Below are 23,079 nucleotides of genomic sequence, written 5' to 3'. Positions count from 1 at the left end.
TTGTGTTTGACAAGCTTCCCAAGAAGAAACCTTCAATCTACTTGTTTCAACAGAAATACCAAGTTTAACCAGCACATCTGCAGGAAAACCAACGATGCCAGATGCTGAAATACTGTAGCACTGCTTTTTGAACATCCCATCAGGAAGATACTGCTGGGTGCAGATACCGTACAGTGCACAAATCAGTCTGATTACTTGCTGTGGAAATAGTACTTGCCTGAAGAAATCTAATACTCTTATGCTCAAGTGCAGAAGAAACAAAGTTTACCTCTTTCACTAACGCATTCCACGGAAGTCCACCGAGGTAACAGATTAGTACATCAGGAGGCCAGCAAACAGACGTAAGAATTCAAGCGCTCCAAGAAAGTTATAACTGCTTACTGCTGCAGAGCTGGTGTGTTCACCTGCAAAGTCCACAGAGAGATCGATATAACTGAACTGCACTTCTGAAGATCTGGAACATGAAGCTCACATCCTGAATTCACCGGTATCTGAATTGATTCCCGTTGGAATACATGCAAATGTTGTCCCTTCATATAAGTAACACAACTAATACGTTCATCAGCTGTGGGTTGCAAAAGAAGGGGTTTTTTCTAAGCACTAGGTTCCAGGTTTTTGTCTACAGCAACAGACAAAAACTGAACACGTGCTGGAACAGATCAAATGCATCAGCTTTCATTTTTCCACTATTTTTGAAACAGCATTTGAAGCCAATTCTCAGTTTACTATATACTTACCATTAATATCTGTCACTTTCCGCTACTGCGTTTTTCTATATTTAGAGACAGGCATAGCTTGGACTAAGGTAAACTGTGCCGAGAAGGTCAGTATCAGGTATGCTGTCCTAAGAACAACTTGTGCTGTGTCTAACAGGTATGTTAGCTAGCCCAGTGCCCTTACTACAGCGATGGCCAAGTAAGATGCCCTGTTCCTATCCTCTTACTTAAGTACATTCTTGTAAGATTTCATTACTTGCCCAGCTTTAACTCAGGGCTTCCATGTTAAAGATGTTTTCCTGTCAGTAATCTTACACAGCATTTTCTTCCATGCTACTTCCTAGACTCTCCTGAAGCCACACAAACTTGGTAACACCCTACAGCAAGAAGTTTCAGAGCTTTAGCAATACATCCATGCAAGACTACCAGCTTCTTTTTGCTGTGCCTCCTGTTCTTGCATGGGACATGCATTAAGATGAAGTTTTACCATAGGGAAGCAATCAGAAGCTGCAGCTGTATCATACACCCCGATATGGAAAGTGGGTGGGGCACCACCAGGAGACTAAGTGTACAGTAGTTCTCCGACATCTTCAGCAGAGAAGATCCCAGGTAGTGTCCAAACAAAATCAGACAGATTAAGTTGCCCTGCAGCATTCAATACCAGGTAAAAACAAACTATTTCTATATATAGCTTCTAATAAAAACTGCATTTAATACACACGTATTCAAGAACTCGAAAGTTTTAGTTCCGGCAAAGGCTACAGGCTCTAATTTTGGTCAAACTGATATAAGATGTTGCACAAACTCAATACCTTGGAAGCTTCAACACAGAAGTTGCACAGCTGTGAAACACTATAATATATTGATATTCAAACTATGGAGTACTGTTTTTCCAAAACATTTTGTGAAGCAAAGCAAAAAAACTACCTGAAGAAGACAGGAACTGCAAACCAAGCAACAGCTTACCTTGCACGTCAAGAAAACTGAGCAGTATTTCGTCTTCCAAAAGCAACATAAACTAGAAGAAAAAAGTGAAGTGATTAGAAATATCAGATACAGTCAAATAACTGAAAATTCCTAAAGACAAAAGCTAGGTTTCAGCAATCAATTTAACAATTGTACTAAGCTTGATTTTAAGGTGTATTTATTCAGTTCTAATCAGAATTGAAATTTAGTTCATTTCTGAGTCACTCAGCAGTTGAACAGAAAAATTCATCACACGAACTGCAGAATGAGCGAGACTCCACATACCACCTCGCTACACCTTACCAAGCCAGAACCCCACTCCTAGATCCAGGATGAGTGTCTCAAGCCATACAGTATTTCTCAGGTAGATGCCCAAGAGTTACATTCAGCCATTAATTTTGGACCAATATTAAATGTGATCTTCAACTATGGAAGAGTAATTTTTATAGTCTTACTCCCTAGAGCTACCACGTTGCACTTGGGAAACCCCAAACTTCCTTTACAAAGATTTGGGACCTTATTTCAAGCATGCAAGGAATGCAACTTGACCTGCTCTCACTATACATAGCACCTGTTGTACATCTCAGATTGTCAGTTACATTTTGAAGGAAATTAAACCAGTAGATCTTAAGTCTTTTTCTGGCAACATCCCTGTTCAGCACAGACTACTTCTACCTGCTGAACAGCTGTTAGCTTGTTGCTGACAGAGATCTGGTTATTAGAGCATGCGAGTGAGGCAGATCACTCTTAGGTTATTTACATCTTGTTGATTCACAGGTAAACTTTTCAAACATTTTTTTAATTCTACTGCTACCAAGACAGCCTTGTCTCTAGGAGTTAGCCACATTCAAACCACTTCTAAACACTCACTAGTCATGTTTCCAACTGTCTAAAACACCTTTGAGAAAGGTTCTTGCAATTGGTACAATGCTTGTTAAGTACTGTCATCATAAAGAGCTTTCATCTGCTAGCCACGTTCACATCAGGCCCCATTCTAGACACAGGAGGGCAAGAGCAGAAAAAGAATCTTTTAACCTAAGATTCACTATGCTGCTACAGTTACTCTTAAGATAACTTGTAACTTCAGATTATTGTATTATATTCAGGAGCAGAGAATATTATCATCATTCAGATGCATTAACCATATTTTACAACAGACTTTTGTCCAAGTTGACTAACCACTTTCAGTTTTACTGTTGGCACAAAGATTTGCGTTAAGCTTTAATTCTGTCTGCAACCCTTACTCACCTCTCAAAGTATTTCAAAGCACAACCTGCACTTCCTTAAGATACTTAAGGGATTACTTTTTTGTATCACCCACAAAAAAGTAAACTATGAAAGCAAAAAGGGTCCAAATCGCCCTTTGTAACGTGAGCGCATATAGGCACGTAGGCAAATGCATACACTTTTCTATACTGTGCTGACGCTAGGTTACAATATTTGGAACTTGTCCTATTTTTAATTACATACATTCTAAAATCCATTGTCTAACAGAAGTCAAGTCACAGAAGCCAGCATTTCAGCAAGATTATCAGCCATGGAATCAACAATATTATAACACTCGATACAGGACAGCACAGAAGACACTTAAAAGCTTACTAACTAGACAGATCATACTTGTTTTGTAACCACCTCGGACACAAGCCCAGAATACTCACCTTAAACCAAAGGTGACTAGGTTGCTTGGCTGATAGCTCAATGTTGACTTCAGACCAGTGTTTTAAACTGAGTAGGCCACAAAAAAGACATCTGAAGAGTGACCACTGCCACCTCATTTGTTAGTTTTCTTTTCACTGAGGTGAACCTTGCAGATGCCCAGAGTTCTCAGCAGCACAGTCTTCTTCCTCCTCTACCTCGATCACTTCAATTGGTTTAGCACGTTTCATTTCTGGCTTTGATTTTTTCTTACTGGGAATTTTGCTGCTTATAATGAAAGAGCTGTTCTCCTAAGAAAAATGGAAGACAGAAATATTCACAAGTCTAGTTTTAGGATAACTAAAAGGTAAGATTTTGGTAGTAACTTTGCAAAATTTAAGAATTCTTCAGAGAATTCCTGAATTCCTATGCATTCCAGCATTATTTCCAGAGGACAGCGTAGACTAAAAACAACTTCCTTCTGCATTATATATCAGGATTCAAAGGTATCACTCAAATCACTCAAAGGTCAAGAATTAAGTACTCAAAACATTATCTACTAATTCTTTAACCTCAGGAGAGAAACAAGGTTAAAGAGTTTCTAAAGTTAGGGACTACTTACTCACCACTACTCTGGCATCAAAGTCTTCTTGATTATCAGAATTCAAGCTGTCATCATCATCACTGAAATACAAAAATTCAAATCAAGCTCTGTATTTTTACAGTAGCCTAAAACATGTAAGCTCTTTTCCTACCACAACCCTGGTTTCACTTAATGCGTATGGAAGTGATACAGCTTGTAGGTATAAAATAACACTACTTCTGTATGAGGTTGTTCTCAAACGATAGATGCTGACAGCATTACATCTTAACTAGCAACACTGGCAGGACAGAAGCAATGCTTAACAGCAGACCAAAGATTTAGCAGTAGACATCAATAGCAGCATTGAGATATTTAGGATCATGCTGGCAAACAGGCTAGAAAGTCAGCGGGTTAGAAAACAAACAGAATACAACCAAGAAAATAAGCGGATAGGCCTCAGCTAACAAGAAAACACACCTGTCTTCCTGATACTACAAGTGAAATTATCTCCATACTGCCATGAAACACAAGTATGAAATTCAATTCCACTATCATCTACCTGTTTTTCTTTCAAGATAGAAAGAGCTCCTCAGACAGAGATGAAGTCATTGTAGTGCTATGGTTTCAACAAGTGGCACTGGGAGGACTGGTTCCAAAGCCTAGAAAAATCTTCTAGTACTCATTTTATATAAAAAACTGTGTCTGAATGAGGTGGGCTTGCATTTATTCTGCAGAACTTTGTTTCTCCTGCTCATTTGTAAGAGAGGAAACTAATTATTGCTACTTTTTACAGGCTCACCCCAATACTTAAACTGCTAATTTATGTGAGTTGAAGTTATTACTGAAGTGAACAGCAGCTGAAAGATAGCTTTGTACCTTTATACTGTCTTTTAGTCTTTCTAGTTTTAAGGTGCTGAGTATATTTACAACACAAAGTAGTCTTGCTGATTTACTGATCATTTTATTGCAAGTTAACTGTTTGACCATAAAAAAAAAAGACCTAAGATGATACTTCAATACGTAAAGTAAAAAGGAAGTTAAAAAATATCCTTTAGTATTTGCCATAGAACACCCCACTTTATTCGGGATAACTACATAGGAACTAATTACAGGAATCTCCCTGGGTTTTTTTATGCATTTCTACCATGACAGTACAAATCACCACTTGAATCAGTGATCAGTCTTTAAATATTTCTCACTCTATGAGAAGTTCCAAGTCACATTTACAGTCACAGAATCCCAAATGGCTGAGTGTCTTGTTCCCAAAGAATGCTTTCATACGCAGATATTCACATTAAGATTACAGAACTTTCATATAGGCTAAAAGGACAGCATAGGAACTGAACATGATATACCTACAACTGTCACAAAACCACAAGCAACTCCTGAATTCAACTCTAACAGCAGCAGCTTGTACTGGTCTGGCTGGGATGGAGACAGCTTTGTTCATAGCAGCCTGTATGGTGCTGGTTTGGATTTGCGACTAAAGCAGTGTTGATGGCCTCCCCACTCCAGTGAACAGGCTGGGGATAACGAAGAGCTGGGGGGCTGGCGTGGGGTGTCATGCATCTCGCTGTATACACACAAGCTCATGGTTCAGTCAGGAACAAAAAAGCAAGTTTTATACCACCTGAAAATATAAAGATGAACTTACTTAGTCTCCGGGATAGGGGAAATGGGGCCTTCATCATCTAAATATTTGTGTTTCCGTACTGCCAGACATTCTCTTTCTAAGTCTTCACTAGCTTGAAGGGCTTGTAAAGCCTTTTTGAGATGTTCTTCATATTTAAGCACTTCAATGTACTGGAAATATCCCTTTGCAGCTGCTTGCTAAAGAAAAATGCATCAGGTGAGATCTTAAAGTATCATTGTAAGGCAAAGAAATAAAGCATTTCTATTATCAACTGAATTGTAATTTCAAATTGACACATGTATTTTATCTCTGTCTTAAAGGCATTGAACAGACAATACCAAGCATTCTAACAAAAATAAAACCAGATCTGTTACATTGTAGCGTATCAGGTAGAAGCACAACATACCCAGTTTAAATTTAGTATTTTTAGGCCAACACAAAAACAAGACATTTATTCCACAAAACAGAGGACTCACCTCATAGCCAAGAACCATCTTTAAGGGAATGTGTTTCTTTCCATAATATTTTTCCACAAAAGGGAACTGAAAACCTCTATCTAGAAGCCGCCTCTTCTGCTCCTGTAGCGAGGCTGTTAGTGGTGGCCTCCCCGTAGGCATCTGTGTGCTCTCGTACTTTTTCTTTTTCTTCCCTGAGCCACCCCTGTATTTTCGGTGTGCAGCAGCCTTAAACTTCTTTCCCCTGAAGTGATAGGCGAAAATGGCTTTCAAATTGAATTTTGACTTCTGCTTTTCAGTGTCCGATGATTTCACTGGACTTCGAGGAGACAGAGAAGAATCTGAACTTTCATCGTCAGGCGCTCCTGCAACAGATCCTGCTTGTTGCCTTGAAGGCCGAGAACTCTCTTTTTGCTTTGAAGGTACAGTGGAGCGCTCAGGATGGTATTCATTGCCACTAGCAGCAAAGAGATTGCAAAAGAAGAAACAATATTTACTTTCAAAAGAATGTATCATTGTGTGATGTATCACACAGGTTCTGTACATGAACTAGAAATAAAAACTCACGTTTCTGAATCACTTCTGTCCAGGAAAACCTCAGCTGATGATTTACATATACTGATATGCTCATCTGAAGACTCCTCAGGAGCAGCATTCTTTGACCTTGAACGTGAACACTCTATTTGTGTATTTGTTTCACATGCGTGTACTTTATATGGTTCTCTCTGCCGACTGCACACCAGTGCTTGGGCATCAGGGTAATCAGAGCCAGAAGCCTGGGATTCATCTGTATCAGTCATGTTTCAGTTTGCCTAAAAATCAATGAGAATCCAAGAAATTAAAGAAAATTCTGTGCTAGTGAGGTAACAAGCCTTCCACCACTCCACCTAACAGGATAAACTTACAAGAACAATTTGTGAGAAAACTTTTACTATTTTTTCCTATGAACCATGGGCACATGTATTAACCTTCAGAGTAACAGTTAAGTTGCAACTGCTTGTCTCAAGATATTCATAGCATAATTTCAGTCAGAAGGGATTTCTACAACCCTTTTTGGTCCAACTCCTGCTCAAAGCAAGTATAACCTCAGTTACATCAGATTGTTCAGAAACTTAGAGATGAGTTCTGAATGTTTTACATCTCTCCCTACTAGGGATAAGTTTTTGCTTAAATAGGCACACACGTGTAGCCAACAGCGCTTTATACTTGTAAAGATACTGCAGTTTTAAGTCATACACAAATATGCACTTCACTGTGGTTTACAACTTTTTAAAATTAATCTAGGACACCGTCACCACCAGGAGCAACACCATCTTCCCTCAGTTCTTTTGCTAACTATATTGATGCCGTGAAAAGCCAAAATCAGGACTCAATAGTCTGAACAACTATTAAGCAGGTATTCTTTACTGCAGTGCTGGACACACAGGGGATCACTCCTCCTAATGTGCGTGCCAAACAAGGTTAGTTACATAGCTTGTATACAAGATATATACACATATTCATTAAGTTTCCAAGAAATTATTTACATATTCATTATTTTTCCAGGAACTTATGATAGGTTACCACGCACCCTCGCAACATCTTTGTCCAATACTACATGCTGAGCAACATCCCTTCCTTCCCTCCTGTCCCCTTCTCTCATTTCTTTGTTCTCTCTCTAGGGATAAAACTAGAGGGTCTTGTAGTGTTACATTAATACCGCACTCCTTCTGCCAGTCCAGATTATTTCACAGAGTAAAAAAACCGTATCTGCATACATAACCTCATCCCACTTTCCTTCTTTCCTTAAAAAGAACAGCTGCAATACAGTGTTATAATTCAATGATCCATTAACCAGCCAGTTTTCACCATCCTCCAGTTTGTACAAGGGCCACCACTGGTTACAATATTTAGTTAGTGTTTTCTTGTTCACATTCCCACCTGGTGGTCCCCCTATATCTTTCCAATGTGCTAGGATACATCCTAGGGGGCTTTTCTTTACAATACCACCACTTTGATGTCCCCTCATTGATTCTGTACTTCCTTCTTTTTCCTACTCTGACCCCATTTCACAATTTTTCACATTGAATATCCCATCCAAATACTATCCGTAAATTTTGGTTACAAATAAAACAATTCACAATAGAAAGTGGTTCACATTCATTTCCATGGTGAAATACAGTTTTCCAGGTTTCCCACACTCACTTTGCAGTCATGCTGCGTCCCAGTCGCTCACTCACCAATCACACCAGTGTTAACTCAGCTCAATCATACTTAGTTACCAATCCAAGGCAATTTCCAGCAATCAAACCTCCATGAGCATATCTCAGTACCTGTAAGGAACTGTTTACTGAAAGCTCCCCAGTTTTACACTGCATGACAGGTATATGCAAATTCAATACCCATAAGCTAATGTCCGAGTTCAATATCAGCAAATCCTTAACACCAGAAGTACAAAACTTATGTGGGCTACATAAGTACCACTACCAGAAAGCACATTATTGCAGAAGTACAAGGCTTAACCCATGCCTGTACCAACATACTAAACACCAGAGCACACCACAGCAAACGTGCACAAAACCAGAAGTACAAAACTTTATATAAATTATGTAAGTGCTGTAATACCAGATGTATCCCTCAGGCACTAGTAGCCTGGGATATCGTGCTCCGCATAGGACATCTCCTACGACTTACGAGAACCCTCAAAATGACCAGTCCCAGATTCCAGAACAGAAAGCCACAAAGATTTAAATACCACCTTTATTCCTTTAGATGGTCCTTGTCTGCTCCCGCAGTGATTTAAGTGAGGTAAGCAGTCCCTCCAGGAAATCCTGGAGGTACCCTACAGAGTCCTCTTCTCAGCGGGTCCTGCAGCTGAGCAGGGCATGTCCCATCTGGATCACCAAAATGATGCTGTGAAAAGCTGACATCAGCACTCCAGGCCCTTGCTTCAATATGATATCCAAAGCCTCCTCCCCTAACAATCTAGCAACCCTTTGTTCACTGGTTATCAATCAACACAGAGACTAGATCCACAAACAAAATGTTTTTCAGTTGAATCTGCAAGACAACCCAATCCACCACTTCAGCTGCCTGAGTCTATGTAAAAGGAATTGAAACACACAGCAGAGGAACCTGTCCTTCCTATGTAACAGCCTCGAGTTGTTTTACCTGCTTGTTAGTCATTTACTAGCCCTGTAGATCAGCATCTTTATGATTTTACTGTGCTCTTTACAGTTTCACAAACCCATCATCATACCCATCGATATTTTAAATGTAGCTACACAACATTTAGCATCTGAAGACACTATAGCAGAACTAATCTAGAATCCTCAGATAACCTGCCACTGTCTAGGTAAGTTTCAGGTTTCTGAGTACTGATTACTGCACAACAGATTCAGGAAGGTGGCTTCCCAAAAGCATGGGAAGACAAAGGTATGCACAGCCAAATGAGAAGTCTGAAAATATGGTAGATACATATAGACTACCAGTAAATAAGAATAGGAGGCCAAAACAAATGGCTATAGAACATAAACAGCGATGACAGTTCACAATATTAATACAGCAATAGTGACCTCGAAGCTATTCTCACAACAAAGGATAAATGTATCACAAATCTGCTGCAGCTATAGATCAGTGATTGATTTTTAAGCAGTCTACATTTAAATGAATTTTTGCATTATCTAACTGTTCAACGCAGAACCTAACCCACTGCATTTTTCAAAATGAAAATACTTAATTCCAAAACTGCACTAAACGCAGGCTTAGAAATACACTAAACCTTAAACGCACCCCAAGGCACTTAAAGAAGCAGCAGAGGTGCCTAATCCACCCTTCATTGTGAGGAAGGGTGATTTTTGACAGGAACCTGCACCTACGCCCTAGACGAACATCGGTTCACCCAAAGCCTGACAAACACAACACCCAGACACAGAACAGCCTAACAGCAAACCAGGAACAGTCGCAACGATAGCGCTCCAACTACACAGGTTGTGGCCGGTACTTACAGTTAGTAGCTCAGCATCATTCACCGCCTCTACCACAGCTCAATTCTTAGCTGCTGGCACGGCACACAGCTTCCTTAGGGAATAAAAACAGCCAACATGCGACCGACCGATTACTTCACACGAACTCCTCTCCTCCCGGAAGAGCCATCGATTACTTTGCCAACATTTACCTCACGTTGAAGGCGCTGCGCACACCGCTCACCCCCCCCATCGCCGAGCTCAGCGCCACGGCAGTCATTTTGTACGTGGGCACCCACCAAGTCACCACAGAGCAAGGACGCCCCACCAGCCCCGCTCCCGAGGAGGCTCCCGCCAAGGGCCGCCACACAGCCCGCTCCCGGGGACAGCACCCGCCGCGGCAGTCCGGGCCGCCAGCCTGCCCCGGCCCTTCCCCGCAGACCGGCTCCCTGGCGGAGGAGCTCAGCGAACGGGCACGACCCGATGCCGCCGCCGCCGCTCTTCCCCACTCGCCCGGGCCCTCACCCTCGCTCCCGCCGGCCCAGTACGGCGGATGGCGGCAGATGCTGACGACGCCCACCACCACACGCCGCCGCCGCCGCAAAGGGCGCTAAATGGCCGCCGCGAGCTTAAATAGCGCCGGGCGCTCGCGAGAGGCGCGAGGGCTGATGGGGGGAGGGAGAGGCTGGCGGTCGGTGCTGAGCTGCCATGTTGGGAGAGGCGGCAGGGCGGGTAGTCCGTCCGTCCGTCCGTCCGTCAGTCAGTCCGCCCGCCCGCCCGCCCGGCCCGGGGGCCGGCCCCTGGCGGGGGCGGGCGGTGCTGCCGCGCAGCCCGGACGGCGGGGTAGGTACGTGCGGGTCGGCGCTGGTGGCGGCCGGATGCGGGGCCGGGGATCGCCCGCCGGCGCCTTCGCATGCAGGGCAGCTCCCGGCTGTCCGCCGCGCCCGCAGGGTCCCGGCTCGCCTCGGTTCCCGCGCTCCCCGCCCGGTGCGGGACTCCCAGGAGCTGCTCCTCGCACCGGTCGGCCTCTCGTTGCTGCTGTCCTGCCTCGTTCCCCCTGCCGCCCAGCCTCCCCAGAGCTGGCGGCTCCAGCCTGAACAATCCCTTTTTCCTCTCGCAGCCGTGCCAAATGCAGTGCCAGCTTCAGTGTTTCTCCGCTCCAGCGCTTTGCCTTTGGCTGCCCGGACCCTCTCCCGGTGGCCCCCCGTCCCGCCTGGCCCGCCGGCCCTTGCCCTGCCAGGACCCATCCCTTCCCGAAACCCCAGCCGCTCGGGCAGATGCCGGTGCTGTGCTGCAGCCTTCCTCTGCCACCTGCGCGATCCCCCTGCATCGCCCCAGCTGAGGAATACAGCTTCTGTGGATGCATCAGTAGTTGTTTTGCTCCTCTAAACTTCACTAAATTTCTCTCGCTGACTGCCATCTTCAATTTTTCACTGATACTTCTTTCCCCACCACCCCCCCTACCTTGACTCATTTCTAGCCTGCCTATAAGCTCTCCTTTCTGGCTTCTATCCTCCAAACTAATTTTAATTTAAAGTTTTGATACTAGACAGCCCCACCACCCCCCCATTAATATCATGGTTCCCATTTTATCTGTGTTCTCCTGGACCTTGTCAACTCTGATGTTTTCTTCCCACTTCAAAAAGATACACTTCTAAAGTCTTTTTAGATGCTTGTCTTCTCATTTTTTGATGTACCATCCCAGATCTAATCTTTCCATCCCTTTAGCATTTGTGTTCTTTCTTTGAAAGTCTTGTAGTAATTCAATGTCACTCTACCACTCCATGATGGACCTTAATTGTCTGTTGTCTCCTTTCAGGTTCTTCCTCTCCCACGCCAACCTCCCCTGTGAATGCTCTCCTTGTGGTGGCTCACAGATCTACTTCTCTTTTGCGTCCTTTCTGGTAAGGACTACTGTCTAGCGATCTTATCAGGTTTACTATGGTACATTGAGCTTTTCCCACAGTCTTTCCTTCCTTTCTTGATTGTGGGGAGCTGACTACTGTTCTTTAAACAGCAGGTGATGGACTAGGTGTTATACTTGAGCCTACTTATTTGAACTGTGTAAAAGTCTTGCCTCTGCCTTTTGCACAACAGCAGTTCTAGCCTATCTTCTGAGTCTGTTTCAGGACTTTTACAACTGGTGTCTTGAGTGCTGGCACAGCCTCCTTCTGGACTCTCGAGAGGATGAGGATCATCTAAAACAATGTTGCCAAAGCCATCTTCTCACTTTTTTTCTCTGACTAATTACTCCCCTTCTTGTGTTCAGTGCATACTTAGTCTTGGGGTATGATTCACTCCATCTGACAGTAGGCTTCTACCAGAGGCACCAAATCAGGCTGTTACTTTCTCCTCCACAGCCAGAGGAGGGAGGGAATCAGTCATCTGTGGAGATGGATAGGACCAACTAAGATGAGAATTACTGTACACAGGTAGCTGTCTTTCTGTCTTTCTCTGCTGCTTGCTAGAGCAGTAATTTGGGGTGGCTGAACTGTGATCTCAAAGACTTCAGTTAGATGACTGCTGTGATCTCCCAACTCTTTTTATTTCTTTTTTCAGCTAGGTTTTTTTCCTTTATGCAGATATGAGAGGCTGATGGTATGAGGCCAGTTAGGATTTTTGACAATCATAAAAGCTAGGATTTTTTTTAAAAAGATAAGCTAAAACTATACATAAACAGCTAGTTCTCATTATAGTCCTTCCTAACAAAAGCTCTGTCATGTCTGCAGTTGTAATTAGGTTTTTGGCTTTTTCTTCCAAAGCCTGAGGTCTGGATAAGTTGGACCCATTTTCTTTTTCTGCTGTGTGCAGCAAGCATGTGCCCAAGGAGTTAATGATTGCTGTGGTGGATTTATAGTTAGTGGATAATCAGCTGTTTCTGCCCTGAGCCTAGTGGTTTGCCCTAGTAACTGACTTTGCTGTTGCAAGGCTGACTGAAATATAGTTGATTTGTAAAGGGGTTCTTAAACTTATGTTCAAACAAAACTTTTTGTTCCAGGCTCTGTATCCATACAGAGCCTGATACTACAGAACTTGCTGCTGTTGTTTTCTGTCTTGCTGCTAGCTTGTTCCCCTCTGGAAGGGGAAACATATGCCCAGGATCAATTTGAGATCATGTCACAGCTGAGGTTGAAAGTCCACCATAGCCAATGCTGGAAAAGTAAACAGTAAGGTAGGGAAGAGCTGAGGAGGCAGCTAATATGCTCAGAAAAAACCCAGTTTTCTTTCAAAAACAAATTATGATTCCAGGCTTACAAAGGACAGATAAATCTCCTGCCCTGTTCCTTGAACTGGATTCAGCGTAGGATGTTTTGCCTACAGCCAGTTCTAAGCTTGAGGACTAGCATAAGTAATGCTCTGAGCCAGCTATAGAGCTGACAAATGCATCTTCTTCCAAAGTGCATAAGAAAATTAACATTAATGTTGAAGCTGCTAGTCTTTCCTATAGTAGAACTACAGTTCTACTATTGTCTATGTATTCTTGAGTGAAACTGAAAAGTAAGTAATGTATTGAAAACAGCCTGTTTTAATCGTTAAACTGTCATCCTTTGTGACAGATCAGTCACGCCTACAGTGGGGTATACTGTAACTTCTTACCTGAAGAAATCAGCACCAATTAGGAAATGGCCAAAGTCGAAAGGTTTGCTTTCCATGTTCCAAGTCTGGAGGAGCTTGCTGGGGGTAAGTCATGCAGCATGTAACTTTTTACTAACTTGTAATGCACTTCAAAGTTATCTTCTTATCTTATCAAACTATAAGCCTTCAAACTTATCTTAAAGGTCTTATCAAAACCTTTCTACTGCTAGTACATGCAGAATGTTCCTGCTCTTAGCACACTGAGCTGTAAAGAAAAGCACTATTTTTCTACATGCGGTTATATCCTTAAAGCAAACAATGACGCCTCCCCCAAACCTTAATGATATTTAAGAACACAAACAGGCTCTCAAGCCCATTAAAACTGGCTGCTGTGTTTGGAGATTTGTTGATGGGTTGTCACAGTTTGATAATTACAGACCGTTTGGTCTGTAGTATCCCACGTAAAATCCTGGATTTATAGATATGGGATCATCTCTTCTCTACCCTCCAGTATTTCTTTCTTTTTCAGGACTACTCAAAACACAGCTGACAAGATGCAGTTTAGCATGGCAGGTCCTCTTGCTTGAACCTACTTGGCTCCTCTTTCAGTGATTGCCTTTAGAACCAGCCTGCAGGAAACACTTTATTTAGTTTGTTTCTTTCCAAAGCCTTCACAAAAAGTCCTCAGAATAACAGAATAGTTCAGGTTGGAAGGGACCTCTGGAGGTGATTTGATCCAACCCACCTGCTCATAAACTTCTTTCCTTGCTCTAGTAGAAAGGCATTATTCCTTAGAATCACAGAATCATAGAATAGTTTGGGTTGGAAGGGACCTTTAAAGGTCATCTAGTCCAAACCCTCTGCCATGGGTAGGGACATCTTCAACTAGATCATGCCGCTCAGAGCCCCGTCCAACTTGACATTGAATATTTCCAGGGCTGGGGCATCTACCACCTCTCCATGCAACCTGTTCCAGTGTTTCACCACCATCATTGTAAAAAATTCCTTCCTTAGAGCTAGTCTAAATCTACCCTCTTTTAGTTTAAAACCATTACCCCCATGTCCTGTCACAAGGGGTCCTATCCTTCTAGCAGTCTGTCTCCTGCAGCAGACATATTAAAGTTTGTTTTTCTTTCAGAGAGGTCCTCGAGTTCAGTCTGCCGCTCTCCCAGATCTGTGTCAATTTGATATTTCCATGCCATGAGAAAGTGGTCCCAGCAGTACGCCGGGTAGTTCTCAGTGCTTTTCTCACCCAGTAGCTGCCAGGCTGGGGTAAGAGGCTGGGGTTGCTATAGACCTGTGGGCTCTGCAGAGAACATCATGTACTTGCAGTAGAACAGCTTAAAACAGTAGCAGAAAAACTGAGTCACAAAGCAGAACGTTCATCTTTTTCCCCCTGTCTGTCCTGAGGATCTCCTGAAAGCTGTGAATTTTGTTGCTGTTCAGCTCCTGAGTATAATTTGAGGAGTGCCCTTTTACTGTCCTTTTCCACTTAGCGGAAGGTCCTGAGATGTATTTAGAAACCTGCCAGGTACCTTCTACTGACCCTTGTGGTCAACAGCTTGCTAAATCTGCTCCCGAGAAGTAAGGTACGGCTGAAATCCTGACTGGAGGAAACAAAGGCATGGGAAAGTCTCCTGAGTAAATAAGGAACTGCCTGATCTGAGATCACAGGCTGGATTTTCTGTTCCTTAGCTTGAGACGTCTGTCAAAGCAGACTTCCAGGCATGAAAGACCTTGGACTGTTTAACACTGTATTTGAAGAGGTGTACATGAAGGCAATCCCACACTCAATTAAGGTTTGAAGTTGTTTCCAAACAGTGCACTTGTCTAAGTCAGAATCCTTCCTGTTCTTCGACTTTGCAGGTTCTGAGCCTAAAAACATTGATACAAAGAGAAACCAAAAGTTTAGATTTGGGGCTGTTCATTATCATCAGCACCATTCGCTATCTGTCTTGTACTGACAATGGCACTTGCCAGAAAATCTCCACATGAATGTAAATGTGACAGGCAATATCCAGTGACAGCAGAAGTTTCCAGACAGCAGAGACAGTTTGAGATTAAAATCAAACTATAGCAAACAGTCTGGTTAAAGTATTTAGAGAACTGATTGTCACTTCAGCTAAAACTTCCTCCTTTGCTCTGGCATGATATTTGACTGTGATCATAATTTTCTGCTCTTGTGAAGCAAAACCGCTGCTGACTGTGGTTTAAGTTTACCCTTGTTATTTCACATTGTGCTGCTCCTAGTGCTACTAGGAGCAGTCAGTTACTGTATTTCATTTAAAAGGTTTTAAAAATTCTTAAAATTAATTGATGTGGTAGCTAACTATTATCTGAATGAGCTTTTGCTCTTCTCCAAAGCATTGACTCAGGAGACAAGTGCCTACAGACCATAACATTTAAATCAATGGAGTTACATAGGGTAAGCATAAGTCCTTTAATGTATCTTCCTGAAATAAAACCAAGACAGATATGTTTATTTTTGTCAGTAACTTGTCAAACTCTTGGTAGTTTTTCATTGTCAATAACTTTGCCATTATTCTTTATTATAGTTTTGCAGAAAGGGCTTAAAGAAAACTTTGCTGATGCTCAAGTCTCTGTTGTAGACTGTCCTGATCTGACTCAGGACCCCTTCAACTTTCCTGCTAAAGGTAACCTTGCATTCCTGCCTTCCACTTAGACTTCTCCAGTTCTTTCTACCTGATTTTACCCGGTTTTGATCTTCCAAAGATGTTGGGAGAGATTAAATTGGTTTTCAGGTAAAGAATATGCATGAGAGGAAAGTTACGTTTTATTCCTGGATTTGCTTCCTAGTTGATGTATGAATGAGGACAAGTCATTACCAAGTACTTGTCATAATTATTTTCTTAACCTATGATTGCAATACTCAATTATTTAATAAGCTTTACTTAGTGTACTGAAAAGGTTTTGAAATTCAGTTGCTAACTTCCAGATGGAGAAGCAACTGTGCTACTCAGATGAGTTCCCTTTGTTGTCAGTGTGGTGAAAGAAACACTTCCAGGAGGTGATTCATCCCTTCTTATAATACATGTCCCAATAAGTGGGATGAACTGTCCTGAGACTCGGGCATCCAGCATTGCTGAAATTTTTCAAGTGGAGTCCCCGTGGGGGTATGCACTGTGTGGTGAGGGCATCTTACTGCAGAACTGGCAAATGGCAGTTGTTCCCCACTGTAATATTTTTTGCATTTAGAGAATGTTAATTTTACAACAGGCTGCCTAGCATTAAATACTGTTGTGAATCATTTTAGGGCTTACTGTCCTTTAACTTCTTAATAGTGCAGCACTTTAGATAAACATGCTAGGAAAACAGTGTTCTCAAAGGGTTTTAGAAGTTTGAGGAACCAGTTCTTTAATGGGTTGGACTGCATGCTCATTTAACATTACTAGGAAAAAATATTTTACCAAGCTACCTGGCTGTTTTCTTCCAGGAATCTGCGGAAAGCCTAGAATAGCAGATGTGGGAGGTGTTCCTTACCTCATACCTGTTGTACAGAAAGAAAAAGTGAGTTCTTCCTGTAGCTGTGGGGTTTAATATGTTTGTCCAAAGAAAGGCAATATCTTGTTGAAATATAAACAAAACTAAGGACTAACAGGTACGATAAGATTCCACTTGTGAAAGAGACTTACTTTTTAGTGTTTTATGAGATTGGTTCTGACGTGTGTTAAACATAGACTACATCAGGAAATCTTACACATTGTAGCAAAAAAAGGATATTGCAGTTGATGGCCCATCTTTTCCTGCCCTCAAATATAAGATAGTTTTGGAAACATACCATCTGTGACAGGAGCCATGGAAGGAACCACTGAACAAAGGAGTTGTCTGCACGTTTATGTATGGCTTGCTGCATGCCTGTGATTTCAAGTCGCAGCCACCCTTCTTTGTAAAAAATGGCTGTATTTGCATTTTCAGGCAAACACTACGTTCACATTACTCTGCTTTTCCAGGAATATCATGCCTCCTTTCTGACACCTCACCCCATCTGTCTCTATATAATACTCCCTTCTATTTTGTATTTTACACAAATATAAATTTTAATAAGAACAATAATTCGGTTTTGGGGTAAAATGGCAGGGAAACATACAGGCAACTCTACCTTTCAGATAACAAACGCACATGAACACAACTTGTTACTACCAAATGTGTTGTTCAGAAACTGTTCAACCTAAGTATCCAAAATACTAACAAGGATCTTGTGAATTAAATGCATCCAGAGGTCACAGTGAACAGAATGATAATTCCAAACTGGAGCACCCCACCAAAATCAAAGACTTTTTTTCTTTTGCAGGTTTACGATCTTAATACAGTTGCAAAAGACATAGAGCTGCCTGGAGCTTTCATTCTTGGAGCTGGAGCTGCTTCATCTAAGGTTCTTGGAATAAATGCTGAGGTCAGTAAATAAGTGTGATGGTTCTCAGTGAATTCATGGAAGATTCATAACAGTAGAGCAGTATCATGCTGGGATTTCTCATTTACAGCAAAATATTTAATAAACACCATCCATGCCAAAAACACGTAAAACATATCGGAAAGAATTGAGATGAGGGCACTCCCTTGAGGTGCATACCATTGACATAATAAAGATTAATTTTTAACTTGTAATTCTCCAGGAAGCATATGATTGCTTTGAAGCTTGCAAGAAACATGTTTTTTTGAAACTGATTGACAAAGACCTGACCAGAGGGTTTAATGACAAGATTTAGAAATGTTTGTCAAAGTTACTGGTAAATGCCTTTGAAATACTCCCTGTCTTTTGCCCTCTTGGATGGCTTTGTTCTACCATCATAAATTTTAAAGATGCTACATACACAGTGATCACCTGCAGGAGAGGTGGGAGGCAAAAACTGCTGCCTGTAAAAGTTTTGGTTAGTCAGAGACTTCTCAAGCGTAAACCTCTGGTCTTGCCACCTTTTGATGCATTTATTGGCAGATGAGCTAGTCCATCTCAGCATTAAATTTGGGCCACTATAACGGTAGCTGTAACTACGCTGAGAAAGTGTTACCTAGAATTCCAATACTTGCATGCAGGCCTCAGCCCTCAACAGTTAGACTTTTTTTTTCAACAGTGGCATTCATCTTCACATAATATTAAATTTAACTGTCCAGAAAAAGTAAAACTGTTTTCTGGAGTTTTCAATTACATACAATATTAGTACATTCTTCTTACCAGTACAGACCTCACCCTGAGAGACAGAGCTGTGTGACGAAGGGCATTATTTCTTGGGATCGTGGTCCAAAGCTTGAATTGCGCTTATGTGAGTTCTGTTCATTTGACTGACTCTTACATGTTCTTACTGACCTACTTGACTTACTCTGATGTGGTTTTTTTCTCAGCTTATCCCTATTGTTCAAACTAAGAGTGAAAAAGCGCCTGCTGTAAATGGGAGCTACATTGCTCAGATAAATCCTGCAGACAAAGGGTGCCTGCTTGAGAAGTACAGCAGTAAATATACTGACTGTGAGTTTGGGCTGTTGGCCAACCTTTATGCCAGTGAGGGCCAACCTGGTAAGGTATGTACTTTGATCAAAGGTGACTTTGCTTGTAGAGCTTTGTGGCTGAAGGGAAACTCATGCTTCCGTGTTATCCTGTCAGTTTTCTGTGATAATAGTGAAGTAGTAGTTCCATGAAAGAAACACAAGGAACTGATGCCGGTGAACGAGAGGACGAATTGGTGGAGACAGAGAGGCATTTGAATTTTTGAGGGATAAGTATTAGTTTACTAAAACTGTTCCACCATAAATCATCCATCCAACCCCAGTCCAAAGTAGCAGTGATTTAAGGTAAACATTGTACAATGGACTTGTGTAAATCAGGTCTGGACACTTGTCTAGTTGTTTGTAGAAGTGCTTCCACCAGTGCAGCTAGTGCAAAGAGGTGTTAGCAGAGCAGTCAAAAACCTGACTGCTGCATGGAAACTGAGCAGTCTTCTCTGTTTCCAAGAGTTCTTTATAACAAAGTGGAGGCCAGCTGGTGGACAGAAAGGCGTTGCTTACATGATTGTCTCATGTATGAGGAAATGACTTGCTGCCCAGCACCCTTCACAGGCAAAGCTAGGGTTGAACAGAAGGTCAGGAAAGAGTTGGTCAGGTGCTGGAAGGATGCAAGTGAAGCAGCACTTGCAGGGAAACTCACATTTTCAAAAAGTAATTATGGGTTATTAGCCTGGGAGAATTTCAGACTGGCTTCCGCAGACCTTTGCAGACTGCAGCAGCAGGAGACAGCAGTGACAAATCTGCTTTATTCTCTAGGTCATTGAAGTGAAAGCCAATGGAAGAACTGGGGAACTTAACTTTGTGTCTTGTCTGAGACAAATTTTGGAGAAACACTATGGAGAAAAGCCAGTTGGGATGGGTGGTACATTTATCATTCAGAAGGGGAAAGCAAAGATTCACGTTATGGTAAGTTGTTCTCAGTTCATATAGCTTTCTTAGTCCTTCTGGAAACAGAAGTATAAATCAGGATGTAACATCTTATTGCCTTGGCTTTGTTTTGTATTTTTAAATGTCTTCATAAACTGTTAGGATAAGCAGTGTATTGAAGTAAGGAGCTGACATTACAAAACTGAGGTTGCAAAACTAGTGATGCTGTGTTACTTGACCTTAATACTGTCACCTTTTCTTTTGAAATCTGTGGGCAGCTAAAGAACCGTAGAACTATTGTAAAATGAATTGAAAGGAAATAAATGAACTGAGATGATGCTAATAAGAAGCAGTAGACTTTTTTTTTTTTTAATACTGAGCTTCTAAAATGGACCAGGAGGAGAATCCTCACTTCAGTCATTGTCTCACTGCCTGTGCAATGGAAGAAGCAATATTCTGGTCACTTCTGTTTCTGGCAGAAACACAGTGGTGTGCACTGGTGGGCTTCTTTTAGGCAAGAAGGGATGTGAACAGAGTAGTAGGGAAGGGAAAAGTGAAGGAAAGCTGCTAGAGAAAAATAATCTTGATATAAGTGTCTTCCTTTCACTTATAACGCTTTTTGTTTTGCTGTAGCCTCCAGAATTTTCTGCCTGTCCTCTGAATACAGATGAGGATGTGAATAACTGGCTCAAATTCTTTGAAATGAAGGCTCCGCTGATTTGTCAGCCAGTAATAGTTTCCAGAGATCCAGTGAGTCTCTTTCTCATTTCTAAGCGTAAAATAAGACTTGCAATGAATTTTGTCTTGGATGTGATCTTCCTTTTAAGAACAGGAGTTTGTATATATTGTGTTAAACTCTTCCAGAGGTGGTGTACTGTGATAGCAGCTACTCATTTCTGTCACGGGTTTGAATTGAGGCTAGGTCAATCTATTCTGAAACCTAGTGGCTGTTCGTAGTGGATTGAACTTAATGGTTAAGTTCCAATTGCAAGTGCACAATGTTTGCATCCCATAGCCAACAGCATAGTTTGCATTCACTGCTGGCCACACCAGGAGAAACACCAAGAGTGTGGAAGCTTGTTCAGCCGTGTGTTCATGTAGTTTGCTTTCGTAAGAACTGTCTCTCCTAATGCTGTGTTGAAATATGTGAAGCATGTGTCTCATAACTGCCAATGCAAACTAAAGTCTGCAAAACCTTGTGTAGATAGTTATCTGGCATCTTTCACAAGCACTAAATTCAACAGCAAACAATTCAGGATAAAAAACAACCTGGTTTCAAAAGCCATTACGATGTTCACCATTAAGAAGACTATTCATTTAAAAGTAACCAGGAAAAGGTAGATGAAAATGACTATTTTATAACAACGCCATTCATAAGTAATATTAAAAAAGAGTTTTTGCAGAGTTAAATGTGACATGCTGAAGGCTTGGATATGTTCAGGGGTGTGACTTTATTGTGTTATTGTGTGGCAGCCTTTGGCCTACAGCTAAATTGCGTTCATCTTCCCAGAATCAACTGATGAGTACTTCGTAAACAGCCATCAACAGCTGCTCCATTCAGAACCAATGCAACTTGTGTAGGGGAGGCGGATGCCCCATCATTGGAAGTGCAAAGGCCAGGCTGGATGGGGCTCTGAGCAGCCTGATCTGGTTGGAGATGCCCCTGCCCATGGCAAGGGGGTTGGACTAGATGGCCTTCAAAGGTCCCTTCCAACCTGAACTGTTCCATGATTCTATGACTCTCTGTGATATATAAAACTGGCAGGGGGTGATCTCACAGTTTAGTATGCCAGTTGTTATTTTACTCACTGTTCTTCTCATTTTCATCTAAGCTGGCTCAGATTTGGAGTAGAGATTGTCCCTTTATCGCATGAGTCTGTGGCATTCAGTGCAAAGGGATTCTGATTTCCAGTAGGGGTGCCTTGGTGTGACTGCTTTATTTAATCCCAATGGAAGGAAAGGGAAAAAAAAAAAACACAACAACAAAAAAACCCCACCAAAACTAAGGAAATCTCTGGGAGATTGGCACCAAAAGTTGGGGGCTGTCAGGGTTTCCAAATTCTTTTCTCTTTGACGGGAAACCCTTGCACAGCTCCTCTTGTTTCGTCTTACTACACAAGCATCTTGCAAGTTTTTACTGCTTAATGCTTGGAGTAGGCTCTGAGATGCATGGAAATACACAGTGTAAAGGAGACTATCCCAGGACTTTTAACCACAGTTGACATGAACGCGTGTTCACGGGCCTTTCTTTGGTGGCAGGGCTTTGATCTGCGTGTGGAGCACACTCACTGTTTCAGCCACCACGGGGAAGGAGGGCACTACCATCAGGACACCAGCCCTGACAGCGTGCAGTACCTGGGGTACCTCCTGCCCGCTGAGCTGCTCTTCCGCATCGACAGGCCCCAGGAGACCCACCTCATCGGGAGGGACTGAGGTGGGGAGGCTCTGGTCAAGGCGCAGCAACTACATCTTTCTAACATGCAAATGCTGATTTTTGTAACACTTTTAATTATGCACACGTACCAGAGTCAAGAATATATACAAGAGCAGTAAACTGCCGACTTCTTAATTTTGTTACAGTAAGAAATTCAGAGTGTGTATGTCATTGAAATTGTTATGAATGAATTCCAATGATAATTTCATTGCAGTATTACTAATTGTGTACTTTTTTGCTATTTGGTTGAGCTTCCTGTGTGGCTGTAGCAGGTGATGGGGAAACAGAAGTGAATTTATGTTTAGAATAGGGAATTAGACCAACTTCTAAAAGGAAGTTGGAAGGAAAGAGGAAAGCAGCTCTGCTGAGAAGGATCTGGGAGTGCTGGTGGACGGCAAGGTGACCCTGAGCGAGCACTGTGCCCTTGTGGCCAAGAAGGCCAACAATATCCTGGGGTGCATTAAAAGGAGTGTGGCCAGCAGGTTGAGGGAGGTTATCCTCCCCCTCTACTCTGCCCTAGTGAGACCACATTTGGAGTGCTGTGTCCAATTCTGGGCCCCCCAGTTCAAGAAAGACAGGAAACTACTGGAGAGAGTCCAGGGGACAGCTACCAAGATGATCAGGAGACTGGAGCACCTCTCTTATGAGGAACGGCTGAGAGACCTGGGTTTGTTTAGCCTGGAGAAGACTGAGGGGGGACCTTATCAATGCTTATAAATATCTAAAGGGTGGGTGTCAAGAGGCTGGGGCTGG

The 23,079-nt window shown here is 42.3% G+C and overlaps 2 protein-coding genes and 3 non-coding genes across 9 annotated transcripts; 1 reads left to right on the top strand and 4 right to left on the bottom strand.

Moving 5' to 3' along the window:
* Positions 1–39: 39 nt before the first annotated feature.
* On the bottom strand, positions 40–178 carry LOC135311668 (small nucleolar RNA SNORA8). The gene has a single exon (XR_010371281.1). It is a non-coding gene; the product is annotated as a small nucleolar RNA SNORA8 (small nucleolar RNA).
* Positions 179–273: 95 nt separating this feature from the next.
* On the bottom strand, positions 274–10,566 carry TAF1D (TATA-box binding protein associated factor, RNA polymerase I subunit D). 2 transcript variants are annotated; one of them, XM_064441369.1, is made up of 9 exons: positions 10,458–10,566; positions 9,975–10,047; positions 6,556–6,800; positions 6,010–6,445; positions 5,555–5,730; positions 3,944–4,001; positions 3,341–3,628; positions 1,683–1,734; positions 274–404 (listed from the first exon to the last, which is right to left on the bottom strand). In XM_064441369.1, exons 3-7 carry the CDS (start codon positions 6,786–6,788, stop codon positions 3,473–3,475), a joined length of 1,059 nt encoding a protein of 352 aa, XP_064297439.1. In that variant the 5' UTR covers positions 6,789–6,800; positions 9,975–10,047; positions 10,458–10,566; the 3' UTR covers positions 274–404; positions 1,683–1,734; positions 3,341–3,472. The 2 variants fall into 2 exon arrangements, with proteins under 2 accessions (XP_064297439.1, XP_064297440.1); XM_064441370.1 differs by lacking the exon at positions 9,975–10,047 and having other exon boundaries at positions 10,458–10,563.
* On the bottom strand, positions 524–651 carry LOC135311676 (small nucleolar RNA SNORA40). Its single transcript, XR_010371289.1, has one exon. It is a non-coding gene; the product is annotated as a small nucleolar RNA SNORA40 (small nucleolar RNA).
* Positions 1,870–1,941, bottom strand: LOC135311681 (small nucleolar RNA SNORD5). Its single transcript, XR_010371294.1, has one exon. It is a non-coding gene; the product is annotated as a small nucleolar RNA SNORD5 (small nucleolar RNA).
* Positions 10,567–10,696: 130 nt separating the features above from the next.
* C1H11orf54 (chromosome 1 C11orf54 homolog) lies at positions 10,697–22,545 on the top strand. Of its 4 annotated transcripts, none has more exons than XM_064441371.1 (10): positions 10,697–10,779; positions 11,752–11,836; positions 13,490–13,613; positions 16,064–16,162; positions 16,963–17,036; positions 17,821–17,922; positions 18,867–19,043; positions 19,782–19,931; positions 20,526–20,642; positions 22,152–22,545. In XM_064441371.1, the coding sequence occupies exons 3-10, from the start codon at positions 13,556–13,558 to the stop codon at positions 22,323–22,325; spliced, it is 951 nt and encodes a 316-aa protein (XP_064297441.1). In that variant the 5' UTR covers positions 10,697–10,779; positions 11,752–11,836; positions 13,490–13,555; the 3' UTR covers positions 22,326–22,545. The 4 variants fall into 4 exon arrangements, with proteins under 4 accessions (XP_064297441.1, XP_064297445.1, XP_064297443.1 ...); XM_064441373.1 differs by having other exon boundaries at positions 10,699–10,775; XM_064441374.1 differs by lacking the exon at positions 10,697–10,779 and adding an exon at positions 10,793–10,952.
* The last annotated feature ends 534 nt before the right edge of the window (positions 22,546–23,079 follow it).

This window comes from Phalacrocorax carbo, chromosome 1 (assembly GCF_963921805.1).
Source record: "Phalacrocorax carbo chromosome 1, bPhaCar2.1, whole genome shotgun sequence".
NCBI classification, from domain to species: Eukaryota; Metazoa; Chordata; class Aves; order Suliformes; family Phalacrocoracidae; genus Phalacrocorax; species Phalacrocorax carbo.
The sequence above is the reverse complement of the archived record's forward strand: the minus strand, read 5'-3'. Positions and strand labels throughout refer to the sequence as shown.

Bases quoted from the DNA above. Each gene is read 5' to 3' on its own strand.
- TAF1D (XM_064441369.1), bottom strand. From the start codon at position 6,788: ATGACTGATACAGATGAATCCCAGGCTTCTGGCTCTGATTACCCTGAT. The intron at 6,446-6,555 runs GTGAGTTTTTAT...CTTTGCTGCTAG, and splicing joins GACAGAAGTGATTCAGAAAC to TGGCAATGAATACCATCCTG. The intron at 3,629-3,943 runs GTGAGTAAGTAG...CATTTTTCTTAG, and splicing joins ACTTTGATGCCAGAGTAGTG to GAGAACAGCTCTTTCATTAT.
- C1H11orf54 (XM_064441375.1), top strand. From the start codon at position 13,556: ATGGCCAAAGTCGAAAGGTTTGCTTTCCATGTTCCAAGTCTGGAGGAG. The intron at 16,163-16,962 runs GTAACCTTGCAT...GTTTTCTTCCAG, and splicing joins CTTCAACTTTCCTGCTAAAG to GAATCTGCGGAAAGCCTAGA. The intron at 19,044-19,781 runs GTATGTACTTTG...TTTATTCTCTAG, and splicing joins GTGAGGGCCAACCTGGTAAG to GTCATTGAAGTGAAAGCCAA.